We start from the raw sequence: 23,942 nt of genomic DNA, 5'->3' as shown, positions 1-23,942 counted from the left end.
GTAGACCCTAAAAGTATGTCCTTGAGCACAGGGGAATTACTTTGGGTTTGATCTTTCCGGCCAAATTGTAGTCCTTTGAGTACTACAACATGACGTAGAGTGGTTTCCGCTCCTGACCGGATCAAACCCTGAAAAGTTTAGGGCTCCCAGACTAGTGTGCGTGAAGGTGTACATGTACACAGTACATACAGTATATCCTCACTGTTGGGCATAAACCTCGTATCCTCAAGTTTCGATTTTAAGTTGAGACGTATGGGGACGTCTTAGGCACTCTCCACTCCACTGTTGTAACAGACCTTAGATCAGCTGATATGCGTGAATCAAAACAGCATCCCGGTTTCGACAATGGAACAAGGGGGGAGCGCTTGTTTTCGGTGGAGATGACGGAGGCACGCCGGTGTTATATTATAAACACAATCTGATCTAGCAATCATGACATAGGCTATTTATTATAATCTTTAATTCACTATGAAGTGTCTTTAATTATAATTAAAGTAAAAATAGTCAAATAACAAACATGGATAAATTGTTCTGCCCACAACCTTATCAAACCAAAATGCCTAAACTACTGTAAATGTAGGCCTATTATAACTATGATAATGGTTCTTAATTAGTCCCAATTATTAAGTATAATACTTGACCTTATAAATATAGAATGTTTATGATTATATATGTTATGAAACATCGCATAGTCAAGCGTTGTGACGGTCGTATGAACCGACTCAGCGCCGTTACCGACTTATGTGCCGTTATGGACAGAATTGTAAATCTTCAGCCCCTCGAATTTCGTCACCTCCGCACGGTCCAGGGGAACACAATGGAGCGCTCCCTAACTCCGGTTCAGTCACAAGCTTCCACTGCCTATACCGGGATGCTGTTTTGATACACGCAGCTGACATAGAGTTTCACAGAGTGGGACCCTAGTGACTGAAAGCAACATAACCTGATTTAGAATGTATGTATGGGTGGGTGCGTGTGTGCTTGTGCATGTTCTGAGTTGTGACCCTGCTCGTGTGTTCTCTCCAGGTTGATGAGTGGCGAGGTCGTGCCTGCAGGTTCCTGTCCCTGTGCGAGGACATCGCGGAGCTGCACTGCACCGTGGTGGGAGGGGCCAACCGGGCCGTGCTGTACGACCTCTACCCTTACGTGTGGGACCTGAGGAACACGGCGCTGCTGGCCAAGGCCTTCATCTGCTGGCTGGGTGAGTGACCTCCAAAATGACTTTTTTTCTATTGATTAGTCACTCCATGGAGACTTGAGTTCAATAATATTTTTTTGTATATGTCGCATTCTTAAGACAAAAAAAATTATTATAGTAAATGTACCCCCATTGATTCTGGATGGGGACCCAAATGTATGGGCCTGGATGGGGACCCGAATACATTTGGGTCAGAATCAATTTGGGTAAATTTAGGGTTTAGGGTCAAGTACATTTATTACACTCTTTAGGGAGGGTTCATTTGTTAAATTCTTCATATACCCGTATAATCAATTGGTGCAAAGAAATTCAAACATATATATATTTTTAAATAATTGACTGGTATGATTAACCACTTGAGCCCTATCTTATACTTTTAGCAAAAGTCGCCGATATATAAGCTCACAATGACAAAGAGTTCAATTTTCCTCTTTAGCTGACAATATTTTGCTGACTACAACAGCAAGAGAAAACCATAGCTAGCATATCTTTGCAGTCGGCTGGAAACTTTGTAGCCTATGTATGTATGTTCAAGTGATTTATTTTCTAGATCGTAATGTACTAATTATTACCAGTAAGACTCCCTAATCGGGAGATAAGCGGCCGTAGGTCACTTATCTCCACAAATAGGGCAAAAATGTGTTTTGCCAAAATCTTCCTGATCCATGTTGATGACATGAGTGTAGACATACTGTGTAGTGATTTTCGTGATTTTAGGGCAAAATCTGTAGGAGCAGTGTCCAAAAATGTGTTTTTAAAAATCGGCCTGGAGGTGGCGCTATATGGGAGAGATTCATGTTGATGGGATGAGTGTAGACATACTGTGTACCGATTTGCGTGATTTTAGGGCAAAAATTGTAGGAGCAGTGTCCAAAAATGTGTTTTGCAAGAATCGGCCTCATGGTGGCGCTAGAAGAGGGCCATGTGAGAAATGAGGGGTGGGGTCTCCGCGCCGGCAAGGCGGACGAATAGGTACCGGCCCCGGCTGTCCCGGTCGCTCCTAGCCGGAGTTACGGCATTTTATGTGAGCTGCAGTGTAGGGGGTCCTCCACTGGGGGCGCCACCACTTTTGCATCCGTTCTGGAGCACCAGGAGTGGGTGGTCCCCGGGAATTCCCCGTGAGCAGCCCCGTTGGGGTGGTCATTTGCTCAGTTTAGCACATTTGGTCATTTTTTACACCTGGGGGTCCCCCAGGGACCTGGGGGTCCCTGGAGCTCCGGGGGTCCTTGGAGGTTGTAGTTTGGCAGGTAAGGAACGTGTGTGCAAAATTTGGCATGGATCGGGGCAACGGTTGCGGAGATATGAGCAGGGCAAGAGTGTGACGTGTGAGGTGTGACAGACAGACTGACGGACTGACGGACTCACTCACAGTTTGTGCAGGTTTTGATAGTAAATGCGACCTACGGTCGCAATTAAATAATAATTGCATTAGATACATTGTAGGATACTTATTAGGCACAAGCCTCTTGTTACTTAGCATTGGTTCATTGCTTATAAAACCCATTGACACTGCTTTTTTTTACTCTGTATGGTTCCGATATATTGCTATAACCATAGATATAAAAAGCTAGATACCTAATCCGCTGCTGCAGTTAATTGGAGCGACTGGTAAAAAAAGGATTGGCGGAAGTGTTGAAGAGCGGTAGGCACGCTGCCACTCAAAGTGACTACCAGCCAATCACAGCGCATATTTTCCGGAACTTCAATTCAATTCAAAGGAGCTTTATTAGCATGAGAAAAACAAACGTTTACATTGCCAAAGCAAGTGCCTCTGGGAAAGAGGGAGTCCTGTCCCGCCTTTGATTGGCCTACCGAACTTCCGTTTCTGTGACGCACGCAGAAGAATTAGGAAATTGCCAATCCTTTTTTACCGATGCCCCAGAGCTGGAGGAGGCTTCTACCTTTCTATGTCTATAACTCTCTCCTTCCCCTCCATTCTCTTCCTGTGTCAGATGGACGTATAATGAGTGACAGCGCCACCTTTGGCTCCTGGAAGAACTGCTTCCACTGTGAGTATAGAGTCGACCTTTCACTTCTCCCACAGTCACCACAAGTCCAGAAATAACTCCTTTACAAGACTTCCATTTTTAGCTGTTTTCTTCAAGTTCATTATTCACTGTGGAAAGACCTCTAAATCTGTCTTTGTTTTCATTGATAGCCATATGGTAGCACTGGACAGGGCAGTGTTGACGTCATGCAAATAATTGTAGAATATGTATTCGATCTCGCTCTGTATAAGAGCATCTGCTAAACAAAAAAAAGTAAATTGAGTGGTTTCCAGGTTGATTGAAAAAATAGCAGATATACAACTAGTGCTGTGCTATGAGCTTGTAGATCTGCTATTTTTGGGGGAAAAAAGTGAAATTATTTGCAAATCTTTGAATAAATATTCTATTTAAGCAAAAGTTTTTTTAACTCAAGTCTTTGCATCTGGGTGGTCCCTGGAACTAAATATCTTGAGCCTGGGGGTCCACGATCAAATACGTATAATTCTAGGGGCCCTTGACATTAAAAACTTTGAGCACCACAGACAAAAGAAACATGTTTTTCAGAAACCATTAGGATTTAGAAGACATTTTTAGGTATTTTTCAGGTCTTAACTCTTATACTGCTTTGGACGTTCCTGTTCGCCCCAATTCTCAAGAGACCTCCGCGCCAATACGGCGCTCGTTCGCGTTCGTTCGTTCGTTTACCTTGTTGAAGCTGATGAGGGGTCGCGCCGCCGTGTACTGTAAACACATTTTCCGCGGTGATGGTGTAAAAAATCCATTATGCGTTAAAGGTGATACACCATGCATTTAAAAAGTATTTATGTCATATTGTTTATGTCCCAAAAACGTTTTTCAAAAGGTTTGAGGCTAAATTACCACTCCTGAATAGAGAGCCTCTCTCATTTTTGAATGGCTCTCAGAGAATTTCAGCTGCAGTACCACCTTTGGCCTGAACTGCGCCACCCCCCCAAAATCTTTTTGAAAAAAAAATTTTTTTTTTGAAAAAAAAAAAATCTTTTGAATAAAAAAAAAAAAAAAAAAAAAAAAAATCTAAAACGGCCGATGATGACGTCACAATCGGCAGCAAATCTGGACAGCCTGTTTTAAGAACCTGTGGGATACTTTTAACCTTTGCCTTCTCAAAACCAGAGAAAGACACAACGGTCAGAAATGGGACTTTGTGAGGATAGAAGGTGCTAGTGGGACCCCAAAAAAAGGTTTTAAAATAGGAAAAGTGAAATTTCATGGTGTATCACCTTTAACATCAACGGAGACCAATTCACTTCCTTGTTGATATCCTCTGGCTGTAAGGCTCTGTGGCCAGTGACTGGTCTGAATGTACGGCAACACATAACAGGCAAATTCACATTCATTCTCGCATGACGCCGCCCTCTGCTGCCTGGCAGACCAAAGTGCACTATTGCACAATCAAAAAAATAATAATAATAATAAATAAATAAATGTCTGTCTATCTACTATAACGTCGCAAAGGTAAGCCGCTTTTTGATGGCACCAGACCCAATAAATAAATAAATAATCTGGCAGTAGGAGAGTTAATGGGTTAATAAATAATCTCCCTTAACTCATCCATATTGATCTTGATTAATTTGATATTTGCATGCTTTATGTTCAGGAGTGGCTCACAACGCGTCGCAATGCGACACGTTGTGAGCCTGTAGATCTGCTATTTTTTGGCAAATGTTCCGCCCCAGGATAAAGGATTTTGATTATTGCGATAATATCTTAAATCGTGATTTCTTTGGTCACAATAATCGTGATATGACATTTTCATATCGTCTCATCCCTATGCCAGAGGCTCTCCCATTTTAAAGTGCAAAAATGTCATTTTCATAGACTGTGGTTTGGACTTGCGCCCATGTCCTTGTGTCCGTTCTCACATTTCTGATCTCTGTCCTCGGTGGCTCCTCTCCTCTCCTCCTTGGAGACAAAGAGGAGCCATTGTTCTTGCTGTTGTTTGGCAACAGAGGATCTCTGCTGACCACAAGATGCCTGGCCCAGCCCTAGATCAAAAGTGTCGCAATGATTCTCAACATTTTTCATTTCAAGAACACCCAGTTTTAGATGTATTAGGCCTGTAAAAAAATACCTTCAAGCTCACAACACGTCGCATCGCTCTGCATTGTGAGCTTGCAGGTTGGCTATTTTCACTAGTTTGGGTTCAGGGGAGATACTCCAGTATCTGGCCTATACTCCTGTTCGCAATTTGGTGTGAGGGGGGTTTCTCACCTGAACTGAGTCAGTGGGTCCCTAGACATGAAAAATCACAGAGGTGCTTGTCCGCCATAGTGCCACGAATGGCGCAATGGCCAAATCAAATATGGCCGCCATCGGCTATAATGAAAATCCAACTTTTGTGTATATGCACAAGCAATACCTCCATTCTGACTAATTTGGGTGCGGGGAATTCATTTCTGATATTGTTTTGACCATTTTGAGTGATTTGGACCTTGAAAGGTCATGGTCAAGGTCATTTTGTAATTCCGAAGACCATGGCCACAACATGGCCATTTTTGGGAGTAAAAACAGGTGCTGTAGGTCTAAATCAACTAATTCTGACATGTATAATTCATTTCTGGTATTGTTTTGACCATTAAGGATCATCTTGTCTTTGAAATATCAATATCAATGCCATTTTTCTAAAACGATTTTGTCTTTACTAGCACTTTTATTTTATTTTTTCATAATAGTTTGTTTTGTTTATAACAAAAGACATACTAGTGATAAATATAAGTAAACACACCCATTTAACTTTAAAGGGGGACTTTACATGGATGTTTAAATGAGCAAATAAGACTATTTATGAATACAAGTGACAAATAAGATCACATAACAAAATCACACACAAAATTAAATAACAATTTCCCTCAAAGTGCACCATATTGTGATTCTGTGTATGCAAGTTAGTGTGATGTGCTTTTACAGGATGGATTTGCCATTGTTCCATCACAAAATATGATGCACAGAACTCCATCAGCAAGGCAGCAATAACATTGAGTGTCACGCTTCAGACATGGCAGGAGTGTACTAAAGCCAAAGTGTTCCTTCCATCCATCAGGGCTTGACATTGACTTTTTGAGGCACTTGTCCTTTGGATAAGTACATTTCTCATTCACTTGTCCGGGCACAAAAGTCACTTGTCCGGATAAACTGAGTCAGACATTGAAATAGAATGAATAACAAAAGGACTGCTAATGACCCTCCTTGCTCCCTCCACTCCATAGTATAGTATATGGGCAGTCCATAGTCTGCATACGGCACAAACGACAAGCCTAATGTCATGACCTGATCCATGTTCTATTGGTTATAGTCTTTCCTCAGGTTCCTTGGCTGTTGCAAGCAGGTGGCAAGAAATGGACTAGAAAGGTGCCTTGTTGGTCTCAGCTGTTGTACTTCTCTGCTACCAATGCTGTGTCTTGTTCTGTCAATGTCTTTGCCTCTCAGTCTCCAAAGTTTGTTAGATATATTGTACTTGGTCAGAAGCCATAACTGCATGTTTAATCCCCACCTGGCCCATGTAGTCATCTCCAGTCTCCAAGGCATATGTGCCTTGATCACTGTTTAGCTAGTGGTGCTCCAAGATCAATGCAGTGGAAGCATTTCCAATTTTCACCAGTGCCATTCTGCAGCCAGTGCTTGTAAATATGGGGTGTAGTATAGCTGTTACGCGAAGGAGACAACATTTCTATGGGGTCCGCCATAATTCCGACATCCCATTATTCCGACCATTATGTTAGTGAAGGTTAGGGTTGGTTATAATGGAGTCAGTACATGCACCATGTGTCAGCCTCCTCAATCCTATTCAAGATGTCTGGGATCTCTACTCCACCTTTGTCATCTTCATCAGAGACAATGGTAAATGGACTGCATTTACAGTATATAGTGCTTTTCTCCAAAGCACTTTACAATTCACCCATTAACACCATGAAACCATGCAAGGTTCCAACCTGCTCATCGGGAGCAGTAAGGGATTCAGTGTCTTGCTCAAGGACACTTCGACACCTAACCAGGAAGAGCTGGGAATCGAACCTGGAACCTTCAGATTTCTAGGCAGGTGCTCTATACTGAGCCACTGTCGTCCGACAATGATGGTAACATTGCCACAGGCTTGATTGGACACCATATTCCGAACACACAGCTGGAGAACTGTTTGTTCTCCTCAGACACCCAGAATTTGGAAAGTTGCTGAGGGATGGATGTGTCTACTAGTAAGACGCCTCAGGGCGACATGTGTGCCAATTCTTGGCCATCTGGCCAGTGATGTGTATCGGACCAGTTACACATAATGTATCAATGTACCTGCATGATCAGGGGTCAACAATGTTATGTCAAAACATGCCAGATATGTCCTTAATATTGATGACATTGGGACAGGGATCTCCATATATGGGCATAAAACATATGTTAAAAGCCAAGCAGGGCCTTGGCGAGTTAGGGCCTGGGTTTGATGTCTGGGGATCCCCATATATGAGCATGAGGGGGTACCCTAACAGGGCATCAAAAAGGTAGCACATCCAAAACTTTAAATCAGTGGAGAATAAAGTACTCACGTTTCCACTTTTGTATTGGCACAAACCAACAAGAACGCTTAAGCGTTTCGGCTATGAGCCTTCATCAGAGCATTCTGGGTGTGTCTGTCAGCTCTGTTGTCTCTGATGATGAGGGGCTCCCTACAAAAGGGGCCAGATCCCAGACCTCGATCTAGATTGAGGAGGCTGGTGTTACATGTGGAGTCAATTGGCCCCATTATAACTACACCTATCCATAACCCTAACGTCAGGATTATGAGCGGACCCCATAGAGTTGTCGTAGTCTCCTTCGCATTAATGCTATACTACACCCTAAACATTCAAGCACTGGGGATGAAGGAGATCTGGCTGCAGAATGGCACTAGGGGTGCACTATGGCACATGCTTCCACTGCATCAAGCAGTCTCTCATCTTGGAGCACCACTAGCCAAGACAGTGATCAAGGCACATATGCCTTGGAGACTGGAGATGACTGCATGAGCCAAGTGGGGACTAAGCATGCAGCTATGGCTTCTGACCGAGTACAGTACAATATCTTAAAAAACTTTGGAGAAGCAAAGACCTTGACAGAACATGGTAGCAGAGAAGTACAGTACAACTGCTGAGACCAACAGGGCACCTTCCTAGTGCATTTCTTGACACCTACATGCAACAGCCAAGGAATCCGAGGAAAGACTAGAAACAATGGAACATCGATGGATGGAAGGAACACTTTGACTTTAGTACACTCCCATGTCTGAAGCGTGACAGTCGTCGATATGGTTGCTGGGCTGGTGGAATTCTGTGCATCATATTTTGCCATGGAACAATAGCAAATCCATCCTGTAAAAACACTTCATACTAACTTGCATCATAATACACAATCACAATATGGTGCACTTTGAGGGAAATTGCTATTTAATTTTGTGTGTGATGTGATCTTATTTGTCACTTTCATTCGTAAATAGCCTTATTTGCTCATTTAAACACCCATTTTAAGTCCCCCTTTAAAGTTAAATGGGGGTGTGTACTTCTATTTATACTAGTATGTCTTTTGTTATAAACAAAACAAACTATTATGAAAAAATAAAATAAAAGTGCTAGAAAAGACAAAATCGTTTTTGAAAAATGGCATTGATATTGATATTTCAAAGACAAGATGATCCTTAATGGTCAAAACAATACCAGAAATGAATTATACATGTCAGAATTAGTTGATTTAGACCTACAGCACCTGTTTTTATTCCTAACAATGGCCAAGTTGTGGCCATGGTCTTCGGAATTACAAAATGACCTTGACCATGACCTTTCAAGGTCCAAATCACCCAAAATGGTCAAAACAATATCAGAAATGAATTCCCCGCACCCAAATTAGTCAGAATGGAGGTATTGCTTGTGCATACACAAAAGTTGGATTTTCATTATAGCCGATGGCGGCCATATTTGATTTGGCCATTGCGCCATTCGTGGCACTATGGCGGACGAGCACCTCTGTGATTTTTCAGGGACCCACTGACTCAGTTCAGGTGAGAAACTCCCCTCACACCAAATTGCGAAACAGGAGTATAGGCCAGATACTGTATTAAGACATCGAATCTCTTTGGGGTCTCGAGCTAAAACACTAATGGGAACTCCTGCATTAGGAAGTGGAGAGTCAGCAGAATTAAATCAATGCTCCTAATATTCATCATACAGTATTATAACTCACATCCCCTGCATACATGTTGGCCCCATGTCACTTTTATCGTTACTCATGTTGATATGTCATCATTCATGTGCCGTGGTCCTTCTCTCTGATAGGGTGTGGGACGGCCACGGGGGCGGACCTACTGGGCGTGGACTCTGAGCCCTGGGTGTTCAAAGGGGGCGTGTCTGGAGAAGTGCAGGTAGGGGGTATGTTCTGTGTGTGTGTGTGTGTGTGTGTGTGTGTGTGTGTGTGTGTGTGTGACACACCAGATATTGTTGTTGTTGTTGATGAGGACAGTAGAGAAGTGACCATTTTAGAAGTGGCATGTACATTTGACCACAGTCTGGAAGAGGCATTCCTTACAAAGGCACTTAAGTACCAACGTCTTAAGGATGCTATCTTACAACTTGGCTACAAGTGTAAACTACTGGTGTTTGCATTTGGAAGCCGTCCATAAATCAGTAGTGAGGGGCCTGCAGATTGCAGGCATGCCCAAGCCAAGAGCGAAGGCATTGGCAAAATTCTGTTCAGTGTCTGCAATAATTGGCAGTCGCCATATATGGAGAAGGCGATGCTTCCTGTACCCATGACCTATACCCTAGCACTTGTTGTACAGCTTTTTCCAAGTTTGCTCATCCACTATTGTTTGCGTTCAAGAACTTCTTGTTAAATGTGAATGCAAATAAAGATGTTAAAATGTGTGTGTGTGTGTGTGTGTGTGTGTGTGTGTGTGTGTGTGTGTGCGTGTGTGTGTGTGTGTGTGTGTGTGTGTGTGACTGTGTTTGTGTGTGTGCGTGTGTGTGTGAGTGCATGTCCTTTAATCGGTTGGCAAATGTGTTAAAGGAGTAGTTCACCCTCAAATTGACTATTTTTCTATTGGAGACTTGAGTTCAATAATATTTCTTTGTAAAAATTGATAATAGTAAATGTACCCCCATTGATTCCGGATGGGGACCCAAATGCATTTGGGTCCGGAATCAATGGGGGTAAATTTATTGTAATGAAATTATTGTCTTAGGAATGTGACTAAAACAAAACATATTGTTGAACTCAAGTCTCCATGGTGTGAGTAATCAATAGAAAGAAACTCAATTTGAGGGTGAACTACTCCTTTAAAGCTTTTATATACAACCTTCAGCCACTAGCTATTGCACTACATTCCAAATCACATCATTTCTGTGGTAAAAGGTTCTTTTATTTCCTTGAGTAACATCTGCAAGGCAGCACTTATGCAGTAATGCAGTGCCTGTCTAGTGTCTACTACAGTAGCTTCGATAAAGTAGTCTCTTCTTGTTTCATGTGTGTGATAATAAGTGAATGAAATGTTTGCCTGTGTGTGTGTGTGTGTGTGTGTGTGTGTGTGTGTGTGTGTGTGTGTGTGTGTGTGTGTGTGTGTGTGTGTGTGTGTGTGTGTGTGTGTGTGTGTGTAGATGCTTCTACCTCTAGGTGGCAGTAGTGACCTCTTCACTCACCCCCCTCCTCTCTTCCCTACCTCTCGTCTGTACAACGTCAGACCCTACCACAGCAAGGACAAGGTGGGATGGAGTGCACGCACACACACACGCACAATATCAACAGATTCCACTTACCGTATTTACAAAGATCTGGAGTACCAATGTCTTTGAGGCAACAAAGTTGATTTCCCTGATGATGGGCATGCATTCCATGTGACAAAGTCCAAAGTCTAGTACAGACCCAATCTTTGTGACAAGATAAAACCTTAATGAGTAGGTCGGGAGTGGCTTATTTTGGCACTCTGTAACATGCGGGAGTCTGTCCCCGTTACAATAAGCTAGACCAGGGGTCTTCAACGTTTTCAGGCCAAGGACCCCTTAGTTGAGAGAGAGATGAAGCAGGGACCCCCACAACCGGCATAGATTCCATATAGTTTCATTGTTTGACAGCACAATCATCAGTGTATTTTGGATTCACGTCAATTTGTATTTTCAGATATTTAACCCCTTGAACTGTCAATACTTAATAAACTTGACCTTTCACTCTGTTAGTCTGCTCTTTTTCCCCTCTACACCAAAGCTCTTTGCCAAAAAAAAGGCTAAATTTCTCAGAATATGGACACTAGGGTTCAAGTGGTTAATATAAAAAAGAAAAAACGTTTTATCACTCAAAGATTTGGAGGACCCCCTGTAGTAACTCTGAGGACCCCCAAGGGGTCCCAGACCCCCTGTTGAAGACCCCTGGGATATGTATTGCCGAGGTGGATCGCCAAACCTACAGTACCATCAGCTCAGAGGTCTTGGTGCACGACTTGCCGCACCCAAACCATGCTATACTCATACGCTGAGGTGGCGGTGGCCGGCATCGAACCCATGACCTTGTGGTTCAAAGGCGAGAGCTCTACTGACTGAGCTACCCGGACCTAAACCTCTTTTAAGCCTGATTTAGTGCACAACACTGTCGTACGACGACGGAGCATGAATGAATTAAGTCAGGAAATTTTAGGAGAATACCTGTCAAAGCTGGGAATACATTTTTTACCAAACGATTTCTTCACCAATGTGTTCGTAAAGGTGTCTAGTAACATATCTAACAAAGATTGAAATTCAACATCCCAAGGATAATCTTTGACAGCTAGGGTAATTCTGGGTGTAGCGTGGAGGATTACCAGAGCCTGAACTGGGATTGTAATCCGATGAACAATCAGATTACCAGAGCCTGTCTGAACTGGGATCGTACCGGTGATCAATCCGGCTCATTTGATTAGCTGACCCAAACGGATCGGCTTTGTGGATCTGTTCAACTTCAGGCCTAGAATTATTTAATGCTTTAACTATTGAAAAATAGCAGATATACAAGCTTGCAGCGCGGCACCGAGTGCTGCGCTGCGAGCTTGTAGATCTGCTATTTTTGAAAAATCAAGAAGTCTTTGAATATATCTATTTAACATTTGTACCTCAACTATTTGCTTCTGGGTGGTCCCTGGAACAACATTTTTTTTTCTCTTTTTTTTTTACTTAAAGATCGGGTCAAAGATATTCAAAGACGATTTTTCTAAAATAGCAAAATCACATGTCACATGAGACTAGCATCATAGACAGTATGCGTTGTCAGGGCCGACGTCAGAACCCTTACAATGGCAACCTTCCCCTATATAAGACAGTGTTTCGGCCCAGTTGAGTTAGTCCGTCTTCTCCCTTTGACCGAACAGCGATAGTGCCAGGCCATATCTCAACAGATAGAGGGCTAGGTATCGAAGAATCCAGTAGGATATCTCAGGGGCTTGCAGGAGTAACCAGCGGCTGAGCTCCAGTGAATGAGCTCTCTGGTTTTATAGTCATTTCATTTGACTAACACAGATTGGACCAAAGATTAAGTAACAGTGCACTGACACATCTACTGTCACAAAGCAATAGTTAAACTACGCTGTGAGAAATGTTCTGCTGGACACTGCATCTGAGCGGAGGACCAACGCACTGCAACAGTGTTGCTGTGGCTGTGGAGCACAAGGTGTACACCTTTGGATGGCCCTTCTACAACACAGAGGCTCAGATTGATGTGCGTGTCTTCAACACAGTGTCTTTGAAATGGACCATGCTGCCTCCAGTGACAGCCGGAACAGACCAGGTTCCTTCCAGGTGCTACGGCCACACTGCTGTTCTGGTGGAAGAGACCGCCTACCTCTGGGGAGGGACTAACTGCATTACAGAGAAGCGCTGCAACGTGCTTTATGCATTTGATGTCGACATCCACAGATGGTTCAAACCCACGGTGTCAGGGACTGTTCCAGAGGGGAGGTGCTTCCACTCCGCCTGTGTCTTTGGGAGGATCATGTATGTCCATGGAGGATGTTACAGCAAGTTGTCTGTGTGGGCTAATGACATGTACAAGTTGGACACCACCACGATGGTCTGGTCTCTAATAAACACTAGAGGACCTCTCCCGCCTGTTTCAGCACATCACTCTGCCACCATCATCGGGACAAAGATGTTTGTATTTGCGGGCCGATGTAACAAGTACAGAGACACCATCCGAGTGTTTGACACAGAGACCAACTGCTGGCTGAGCACATATTATTATGCACCGTTTCTATGCCGTAATCATTCAGCTTTTACCTACAAGGGAGAGCTGTACATATTTCCTATTTTCAAAAAAATCAAGACCTTCAATAATAATCTGTTGAAATTCAATCCAAAGACGTTCTGCTGGAAAAAACTTGAGCCCAGGAGCAAAGGACTGCGTATGCATAGGTGGACGATCGTATCGGTGGGAGATCGTATCTTCTTCCTTTATGATGACGGCCTGTACATCCTAGACTTGAGTCCTAGTCTGAAGAAGTTATGCAAGCTAGCAGTTGTTCAGTATGGTCTGGTGCAGTCACAACTACCACACAACATCAGGTGGGAACTGGCGGCCATGACAATGACTATTGTAAAATAGCAGACATGGAAGTAGACACTGTGGACAGTGTCTAGTGCAGGGGTGGGCAACTTTGATGATGGCGAGGGCCACTATATTTCCACCTTCTCTCCAGGGGGGCTTCTTTTGAATTGGGATCCTGAATCATTTTTTGTTATTTTTTAATTGGAATCCTGACATTTGTATTTCATTTCAAACGCATTTAGTTATATAGTCATTATAGTTAACTTTATGTACCTAAATACAAATAAATTGGACATAAAAAATACATTTTAATACTACTATACTAGTCATTAAGCTACTAATATAGACTGACGGAATTAAAGCAGGTCATGTTTGGAATTGTAACAGCTGAAATCAATAATATATCAGTATTCCGGTATTGACCTGCGGGCCGCATTAAGTGAAGGTGGGGGCCGCATGTGGCCCCCGGGCCGCCAGTTGCCCATGTATGGTCTTGTGGACATCTACATTTTTATGTGCCAGCAGAGCGCGCAAGCAATACTTTCAGTGCTCTGTTTCCGACCGACAGTACGAAGGCAGCCAATGAGGGAGCATCGTTCTTGGTGACAAAATAACAACTAGAAAAGATGCAACTGGAAATTGCCAGTGTGGTTGCTGACGGTTGCTGACTATATTCTACAGTAAGCTAACTACAGTAAGTCATGTGAAGCTTGACCAAATCCCTACTGATTCCCACTCCCATTGATTCCCTATTGATTCGCTATCCCTGTCAGACAGAAGTCTGTCTGTCTGTCAATTTCCATTGGCAGCAGAAAAATTACCCTAGAAATAGATAAAGTTTCCCCAGGACTATAATGTGTTGCCCTGTTGGGCAACCGCACTAATAACAAGACGCGAGTTGGCACCTCGACAGAGTGCCAACTTACCCACCCACATGCATACAGACAACACGGAGCAGCACTGATACGCAGTACTTAACGCAATCTGCTGGCGCACAAGTAGGCCACATATGGCCACGAGTGCACAAGTGAGGGAAGTATAGTTACAATACAAGGTCTGCAAAAAGGATTTTTCTAAGAAAGCTGATAGTCAGGGAAAATGAGCAGAATACCTGTCAAATCTGGAAATAAATTCCTTACCAAACAATTTCTTCACCAATGTGTTCGTAAAGGTGTCTAGTAACATATTTAACAAAGATTGAAATTCAACATCCCTAGCAAAATGTTTGACAGCTAGGGTAATTCTGGGTCTCATTCACTTACTGTACTATAAGGGAAAATATTACTCCCAAAAAATATGCTTTAAGTGGGATGTGAGGGGTCTAACTAGGTGTTTTTAATTATTCTGAATCCATTGCAAGAATTTATTTTTTCCGCGAAAAACATGCCTTGGGCCAAAAATGGACCCCATATACAACTGTTAAAAGTGATGACTCATCACTAAACCATTGTTTTTTTTTGGGTATGTTTTTAGCCCAATGAATGTTTTTCGTGCAAAACAAATGCTTGCAATGGATTCAGAATAATTAAAAAACACCTAGTTAGACCCCTAACATGCTACTTAAAGCATATTGTATAAAGCATACAGTATAGTGTATAGTACGTGAATGAGACCCAGAATTATTACCCTACCTGTCAAACATTTTGCTAGGGATGTTGAATTTCAATCTTTGTTAGATATGTTACTAGATTCCTTTACTAACACATTGGTGAAGACATTGTTTGGTAAGGAATTTATTCCCAGGTTTTATTAATATTCCCTGATTAATTAGAACGCTGCAGAGAGAAATCGCAGTGACCTGAATAATTGCGATGACTTTTTTTCAAGACACTGACCGCGACCCGTGACCCGTGTGTGTGTGTGTGTGTGTGTGTGTGTGTGTGTGTGTGTGTGTGTGTGTGTAGGTGGAGTTGTATCGGATGGTTCGACAGCTTCACCTGAGGACTCAGGGTGTGCAGGAGTCCAGAGCAGCTCATCCTGATGTCATAGGAGACAGGTGACTGTCAGTCTTTATGCTTTAACTATTGAAAAGTAGCAGATATACAAGCTCACAGCGCGGCACCGAGTGCCGCGCTGCGAGCTTGTAGATCTGCTATTTTTTTTTAATCCTGACCTGAACATTACATTTTGTGCAAGTCTTTGAACATTTTTGACCCGATTCTTCAAAATGTCTTCTAAAATCCTTCGAAGGTTTTTGAGAAATGCATTTCAGGGGAGCGTTCTTTAGGTTAGATTATACTTTATTGACAAGAATGGCAGCAGCAACATAGCATATAAACATCAGCAAGATATGAAGGCAGCAGCACGATACATAAAGGCAGCAGCATACACTAGGCATACTAACGGCAGCAGGAGAGCGACAAATGCATGACATGTATACTGTGATACTATACTAAGGCCGCAGCATACCAACAGCCTAAGAATAAGAACAGGCATCTATGGCAACTTAGGCAGGAGCATAACTTGGCGATGGATTCTGTATTCGGGTCATTTCCTGCAGGCCCACGATCACACGTGTACCATGTACGGCGAAGTACATGTATGGCTGTGTACGTCGTGGGCTTAACATATCTCTGCAGGCAATTACCCGAGACCCCCCGCGGGGTCTAACACAGAACCTACGGTGGAGCTGGGGTGGTGGCGGGGCAGTAGCTTGCGCAACAATACCTTACCTACAGGCAGGTCTACCTATATATTGTATAGGGGGCGGGACGCGCAGGTCCCGACCACGTGAGCGCACGCAACCTCCAGAACACTCCCCCGAACTCGCTTCGTCATTACACTCCTTCGCATCATTTCAGGGGAGCGTTCTTTAGGTTAGATTATACTTTATTGACAAGAATGGCAGCAGCAACATAGCATATAAACATCAGCAAGATATGAAGGCAGCAGCACGATACATAAAGGCAGCAGCATACACTAGGCATACTAACGGCAGCAGGAGAGCGACAAATGCATGACATGTATACTGTGATACTATACTAAGGCCGCAGCATACCAACAGCCTAAGAATAAGAACAGGCATCTATGGCAACTTAGGCAGGAGCATAACTTGGCGATGGATTCTGTATTCGGGTCATTTCCTGCAGGCCCACGATCACACGTGTACCATGTACGGCGAAGTACATGTATGGCTGTGTACGTCGTGGGCTTAACATATCTCTGCAGGCAATTACCCGAGACCCCCCAAAACAACAACCCCCAACACAAGCAAAAGCTAAGAATCCACTGCCAATGCCAACCAACGGTGAAGGTTGCTCTGCTGTAAATAGGCGACTAGTGCTGAGCACAACTACACTAACTGCCTAACCTTAATACTCTAGAGCGATACCAAATGAATATGCAGTAATACTGGAATTAATGAATACTAACAGCGTGCAAAGACCAACCAACGGTGAGGAAGGTGGCGCCGCTGTACTTTTAGCGCTTACTGTGAGCAGGAGGCACTGAACTATATAACTACCTAACACAATACTCTGGAAAGGCCAAGCTCAGTTATTAAAGTAAAGGCGGCGGGACAGCTCAGAACATCCTACCTAAAGGGACACCCCAGCAACCACCTTGCTTTGCAGAGAAAATGGAGTGCGGCAGAGCAATGCGACTATTCATAAAACGTATACTAGAATGGACAGCAAATGAAATACGCTGTAGTACTGACATTTATTAATATTAGCAGCTTGCCAAAGGCCAACCAACGGCGAAGAAGGTAGCACTGCTGCAATTTAGCGATTACTGCGGTGGGCAGGAGGCAACTAAAGCCGACCAACACTAGAACTCGAGCGCTATGCTATACTAGAATGGGCAAACGCGATAGAAATACACAGTAGTACTGAAGTGTATTAATATTAGCCACAGCCAACCAACAATGAAGGTAGGTGTCATTTTAGCGATGCTATACTGAGCAGGAGCAACTGCGTATAACACTGGTTTATACTGTTAAACCCATCTAACCTAAAAGACACCTTGGCTTGCATATTAAAATGCATGTGAAGCGCAGCAGAGAGGCAGCCATTAACCTAAAAAGACACCCCAGCAAACACCTTGCTTTGCATATTAGGCATGTGAAGCGCAGCGGCAAATAAACACACAAACATATCGGGTACACGCCGAAGCAGAACGGCATAATGTAACCTTATGAAACCTGAGCTAGTAGCACAGCCGCTCAGTCCCGAGTTGCATGGCTTGATGCTCATTGGTAGCTGGGCGTGCCGGATTTCAGATTGCCGAGTCTTTTGCCGATGCCCGGCGGCTAGAGGATTTCCTGGTTGATGACAGCACCCGGAGCGCTGCTGTTGTCACTGCCCCGGTCCAGCGAGAGAGCTATGCGGGTGGACGGGTAGCCGGGTGGGGGGCGGCGTGCAGGTGGGCAGCTGGTTGGGCAGGCCGCAGCTCTCTCGGTTTTATGCCGTACCAGGCTCGTGTCATGGGTGCCGGGGGCAGACATCAGGCGGATGTTTCAGCATGGAAATAAAGGACGGAAAAGTGAATTAGTTCTGCTCCAGAGTCTGCTGATGCGTAATATAAGAAACTCAACAAAACCACATCTTGACTTTTAGGTCAAGCAATGCAAGAGCGGCCAAGCCAATATACCAACCAAGCTAATGTGCTGCTATTTACTAAGGCTACCTATTGTTTCCAAGCTTAAAGCGACTGAAACCCCAACAGCACCGAACAAGCAAATGCGCTGCTATTTACCTGCTAGAGTCTGGCTCCGCAGTGCTTCTAGGATAGCTGTTGCTGGTGAGAGGAATGGAGTTCCCGCCACTGGTGCTGGAACTGCAGTTCCCAGGTTCCTTTGCGGCATGATGGCGGCGTCGGCGTGTTGCGCCTCCGGAAGACGAGCCTGCGCCCCATGAGCTTCTAGCACGACACGGCGGGCTGGCGGGTGGGCTCGCGGGCAGGCGGGTGGGCTCACGGGCAGCGGGCTGGCGGGTGGGCTCGCGGGCAGCAGGCAGGCGGCGGGCTAGCGGGCAGCAGGCAGGCGGCGGGTGGGCTGGCAGGCGTGACGACCGCCTTGCTTGGGATGGCCGATGCTGTAGAAGCAAAGCCCTCTGCAGTGCTAATCGACTCCTGACTGGCCTCATGGTATTCTACAGCCGTGGACGAAGCTATAAAGATAACATGTTAATAGACAACGCAGCCGCTGCAGCACGACGCTGCAATGGCAAACATGCTGTAGCGACAGCCATGCATCAGCTCCAGCCCGAATCTGAAAACCTGTTAGCAGGCATGTGGCAGCCGAAGCAAGAAGCTATGAAGAAAAACGCACTGTTAGCGGAACCTGTAGGAGCTTAGCCAGAAGCTGTAGGAGATTAGCCAGAAGCTGCAATGATCAAAATGCTGCTGTAGTAGCGGGCCTGCCACAGCTCCGGCATGGATCTGCAGTGATAAAGATTATGTTAGCTGCTGCAGTAGCAGCTATGCAGCCACTCCAGCACGAGCTGAAAATATAGAAATGTTAGCAGCAGACATGTAGCAGCCGCAGCAAGAAGCTATAAAGTAAAACATGATTAGTGGAACATGTAGCCGCTTTAGCATAAAGCTGCCATGATAACCTGATGCCGAAGCCGTGGGCCTGCAGCTGCTCCGGCCTTGAGCTGAAATAATAAACAGGATGTTAGCAACCAACATGTATTAGCTTTAGCATGAGCTGTAAGAAAACATAAAGTGTGCTATGTGACCCAATACTATAACCTTAGTTTGAAACGACATTTAAATTAAATCACTTTTACTTCTGATACACTGGTAGCAGCTTTAACATGAAGCAGTAACGATTGCAGCGGACCAGAAGTGCTTTAGCCAGGAGCTGTAATGATACAAATAATGTTAGTATCAGACACGTGGCACTGAGCATGAACTGCACAGATAACATGATGTCAGCATCCTACAAGCAGAAGCGTCAGTTGTAATTATTAGCAGCCATAACAGCAGCATTAGCAGCTTGAGTAGAGCTAGCCTCCGCCGAAACCACGGAGACATGACGGTATCCGACTGCGGCAGCAGCAACAATTGGCGTATTTATTTAGCATTTAATATAGCAGCACAACTGACAACTTAGAACTTATCAACTTTAACTAATAGCCTGCGATGCGAAGAAAAAAAGCTGATGAGCTGCAGCTGATGGATGCTGAAAACTGAAGAGAATGGTTAGCTTTAGAGTAGACTACGTTTCCCTGCATGCACTAGCGACTCAACTGGTGACGTCAGGTCAGACAGGCACGACTTGCGTTAGCGGAAGCAAAACATTGATCGCACGTAAACTATGGCACCTATGAGCTAGCGGGTTCCTCCTCCCAGGAGCCCACGGCACGCAGACAGACATCCTTTATAGCTTCTCAAACGAGCGGCCATAGAGTTATAATAGCGAGCGGCGATTAATGTTTTAATCACTCATCCCGCGAGGGCCAGACAGTGCAAAACATACACATAACCCAAGGAGAGGCAGAAGCAATATAGGCCCCAGATACTAACTAGATTAAGCACGCTGCGACGAAGCCTGAATCGAAAGCTTTCCTCCTGGCCCGACGTGTAGTTCATACGACTATTACTTCTAGCACAACGCCGAGGCTTGGCATGATAGAGAACTACATTTCCCACACGCAGCGCTTAGTATGTGCTACCGTAAACCTCCTCCGTGAAGACGTAAAGCTCTGCTAGGTAGATTCATAGAGTTATAATATGCCGCTTACTGACACGCGCAACCTATATATTAATTTATTCCTCCTGACATGAGACATTACTGTTAATAGAGGCAACGTTTTCACACGGGGCCATACTTGTGCCTAGAACATGGCTAGCAAGCTGTTTTACCAGCTAACAGCTATCCTTACAGAAGTTAGAAGCTAGCCGGCTAACAACAAGCAAAGCTAGCCCTTGGCTGACTGAAGAAAGGAACGCTGCTCAACAGTAGCAGATACGGCTAGCTCCGTCGACGACACACCACTGTTCCCGATAAGCACAACCAACTGAGTTTACCTTTATAGCGAACGGTCGCAAGCAAGCCAAGCACAATGAAGTTATTTTAGCATTAGCCAGTAGCCACAACTACTTCCATCTTGATCTGTAGTATGCAAAAATCGCTGGAATGGGCAACATTACCTTGATGAAACAGTAGTTAGAAGTAGACCTCAGCCGTGTTTACTACAAACAACAAACCCAACAGTTATGCCATAAGCCTTGCCTTGATCACAGCAGCTAAAAATGCGCTTTAGCAATAGTGAGCAGCCGAAACAAGAAGAGCAATGGCCTACAAAGGCACAATTAAGTTAGCTAAGCAACAACAACAACAGCACAAACACACTAAATTAGCCTAGCCACGACAACAACTGCCGCAAGGATCAGCAGCACTGCACTGCAGAAATCAGCTGGGAATTAGCAACATTAGCGGAGACCCACACACTTGTTGAAGCAGTACTAGAACACAGCAGTGTCTACCCAAATCCACAATCCCAAAGTTTTTCCCATACAACCTTGCCTTGAATCCCTTGATCCTAGCGTAGACAGTGGCTAAAGACGCGAAAGACATGATCCAAGCAGAAGTCAGCAGCACAAACAACCAGTAGCCCCTCGAGACAGCCATGCGTAGCAGCAGCAGTAGCTTGCGCAACAATACCTTACCTACAGGCAGGTCTACCTATATATTGTATAGGGGGCGGGACGCGCAGGTCCCGACCACGTGAGCGCACGCAACCTCCAGAACACTCCCCCGAACTCGCTTCGTCATTACACTCCTTCGCATCATGTTTCAGTGGTTCTCAAACCTTTTCATGTCCATGACCCCAAAAATGATATAAAAAATAATACCATCTGGGCACTTCAATAGTATTCTTTTTTATATAGTTTGCCCTTGTTGAGCACCGACGAGTCCTACCGACTGTTGGCTGAAGCGCGCAGACATCTCCTTACTTACTTGCATACCCCAAAATGATATGTATTTGGTCGCCAACCCCCATCTCGAAATATTATGTACAGTATCAGGGATCACCCAGAAGCAAATATTTGAGTCACAAATGTTTGCTTTAAAAAAAAAAATATATATATATATATTCAAAGATTTGCCAAAAAGTGCAAGATTAAAAAAAAAAAAAAAATACAGTTCGGCATGGCACTCTGTGCCACGCTGTGAGCTTGTATATCTGCTATTTTTCAATAGCTAGTATAAAATAATTCCAGGTTCCTTAATGGGTGCCAGCATATCTTCTATGGCAGCATGTTGCGCAGCGGAAATAGCCGATCTACAAGCTAAGCTGATTGCTTGACAACAGCAGCAGCAAGCTGGTACATTGTTCCACTCAGAGTTCAATGAACACTGGGGATGTCATACTATGTGGTTACGATTTGTTCTCTCCAAAGCTGCGATCTTTCCACTCATATCTTATTGATGGAGACAGAGATTGATGTTCAATAATGCAAAGACAGCTGCCCTGGCTTTGATTCTCAGCCACGTTCAGAATCTGTTTCGTCTTCATTTTCTCAGGCTCGAATCAGGTCAGGTTTCGGGGTTTGCTCAGTTTCTTTTCTAAACCCGAGCACGCTGGAATAGCCGACGTTTCTTATTCATATAGCTTTCATGTTTTCCCTGGTTTTCCCTGGTCCCATAGCTATAGTCGTTTTTCATTTATATCCTGCATACTTACTTAATATATCAACTTTATTATCGCCCTTTATCTGTCCCAGCAACACACTCTCGCGGGACTCTAGCACAAGTAAACACACTCTTGCGGGATCTATAGCACCAGTAAACAGGACGTTTGCGAGATTTTCTTTTCTTTAGGAGGCTATTTGTAGGCTTTGTGTACAATGGATTGGATCCACTCTAGTGGATCCAATGAAGATGAGCTATCTTCATAAATTAAATATCTTTGACACAACGTTGTCTCTGTGCTCCATGTGTTCCAGGTGTCTGGGGGCGTGTCTGGCCTTGTGTCCCGAGTACAGCCTGGTGCTGGAGGATGAGCTGGGGGTGTGTGGCTGCATCCTGGGGGTCCTGGACGTCCGCTCCTTCACCAAGCGCTGCCTGGCCACCTGGATGCCCGCCATGCGGGACAAGTATCCGCCCAGAGGGGGCGCCACTCACCCAAACACACAGGTAAAAAAAAAGAAAAAAAGAAAACACCTATTCATAGCAAGCCCCCAGAACGGCTTGTAAATGTTGAAGCCGTCGACCCTACTGGCCAAAGCTGGAACAGCATGCGGGGTGAACTATACCTGCACGAGCAAAAGAGCACGTAAGAAAAATGGGATCATCCAGATGATCCAATTCCCCCACAATGCACCTGGATTCAGCTACTTCCACATGCTTCAAAACGCCATTGAGCAACTTGCCATTGATCACAAAGGCTATGCTCTCTCCTCTCACTATCACACAGCTTAAGCTATCCACCGCAAATTTTAGGTGGAAAGCTTTCCACCTCAAGTCAGAAAATAAGTGGAGGCCATCATATAGTCCGCCGGCCCACGGTGAAGTCCTACCCCGCCTCCCTCTGGTTCAGACGCAAACCTGGTCTAGACCGGTCCAGGTCGACCAATCAGTGAACGGGGTGAAGAGCCGATCTGTCTTAAAGTAAAAACAGAGAGATGTGTCGGGACTCGCGGTGGAAAGCTCTTCACCGCGAGTAATGACGTAATGTTGTAGTTTTATGACTCAAAGAGACTACACCGCGGTGGATAGCTTTCCACCGCGGTGCCGACTATGATAGGGGCTTTATAATATTATGTTTCCTTCTAAGGTTTTTTGAACCTATGTTTCTATGTCAGCAATCTGGCCAGCCATCGTCAAAGAAAAGGTCCTTTTCACATAACTGGAGCTCAGTTAGTCTGTTCTTGAGAGACTACTATGTCAGTGGTTCTCAAACCTTTTTCATGTGAAGGACCCCCAAAATGATATTTATTTGGCCACGGACCCCCATCTCAAAATATATAGTTCCAGGGACCACCCAGAAGCAACATTTGAGTTACAGTCGTTCGCTTTGAAAATACATACATTCAAAGATTTGCACACATTTTCATGACTTTTTCAAAAATAGCAGATCTACAAGCTTGCAGCGCGGCACTCGGTGCCGCGCTGTGAGCTTGTATATCTGCTATTTTTCACTGGTTAAAGCATTCAATAATTCTAGGCCTAAATGGGTTAATGTTTGTCATGTTCTGTGTGCCTGCATGGTGCTCCATTAGGACCTGGTGCAGCTGATGGAGGAGGACCA

General features: G+C 44.4%; 1 protein-coding gene across 1 annotated transcript in view; it reads left to right on the top strand.

Moving 5' to 3' along the window:
• Window positions 1-23,942, top strand: part of LOC308297821 (protein O-GlcNAcase) — a gene marked incomplete at both ends in the record, with an annotated part of 61,875 nt that overhangs the window by 35,675 nt on the left and 2,258 nt on the right. Inside the window, 7 exons of the mRNA XM_080741388.1 lie at window positions 1,027-1,201; window positions 3,151-3,207; window positions 9,516-9,601; window positions 10,833-10,937; window positions 15,645-15,736; window positions 22,639-22,828; window positions 23,914-23,942. The exon at window positions 23,914-23,942 is cut by the window's right edge and continues 131 nt beyond it. Of these exons, the coding sequence (XP_080597514.1) occupies window positions 1,027-1,201; window positions 3,151-3,207; window positions 9,516-9,601; window positions 10,833-10,937; window positions 15,645-15,736; window positions 22,639-22,828; window positions 23,914-23,942 (734 nt within the window). The remainder of the gene's footprint in view (window positions 1-1,026; window positions 1,202-3,150; window positions 3,208-9,515; window positions 9,602-10,832; window positions 10,938-15,644; window positions 15,737-22,638; window positions 22,829-23,913) is intronic.

This window comes from Nannobrachium achirus (genome assembly GCF_963921795.1).
Source record: "Nannobrachium achirus genome assembly, chromosome: 14".
NCBI classification, from domain to species: domain Eukaryota; kingdom Metazoa; phylum Chordata; class Actinopteri; order Myctophiformes; family Myctophidae; genus Nannobrachium; species Nannobrachium achirus.
This window is presented reverse-complemented; position numbering and strand designations above follow the sequence as displayed.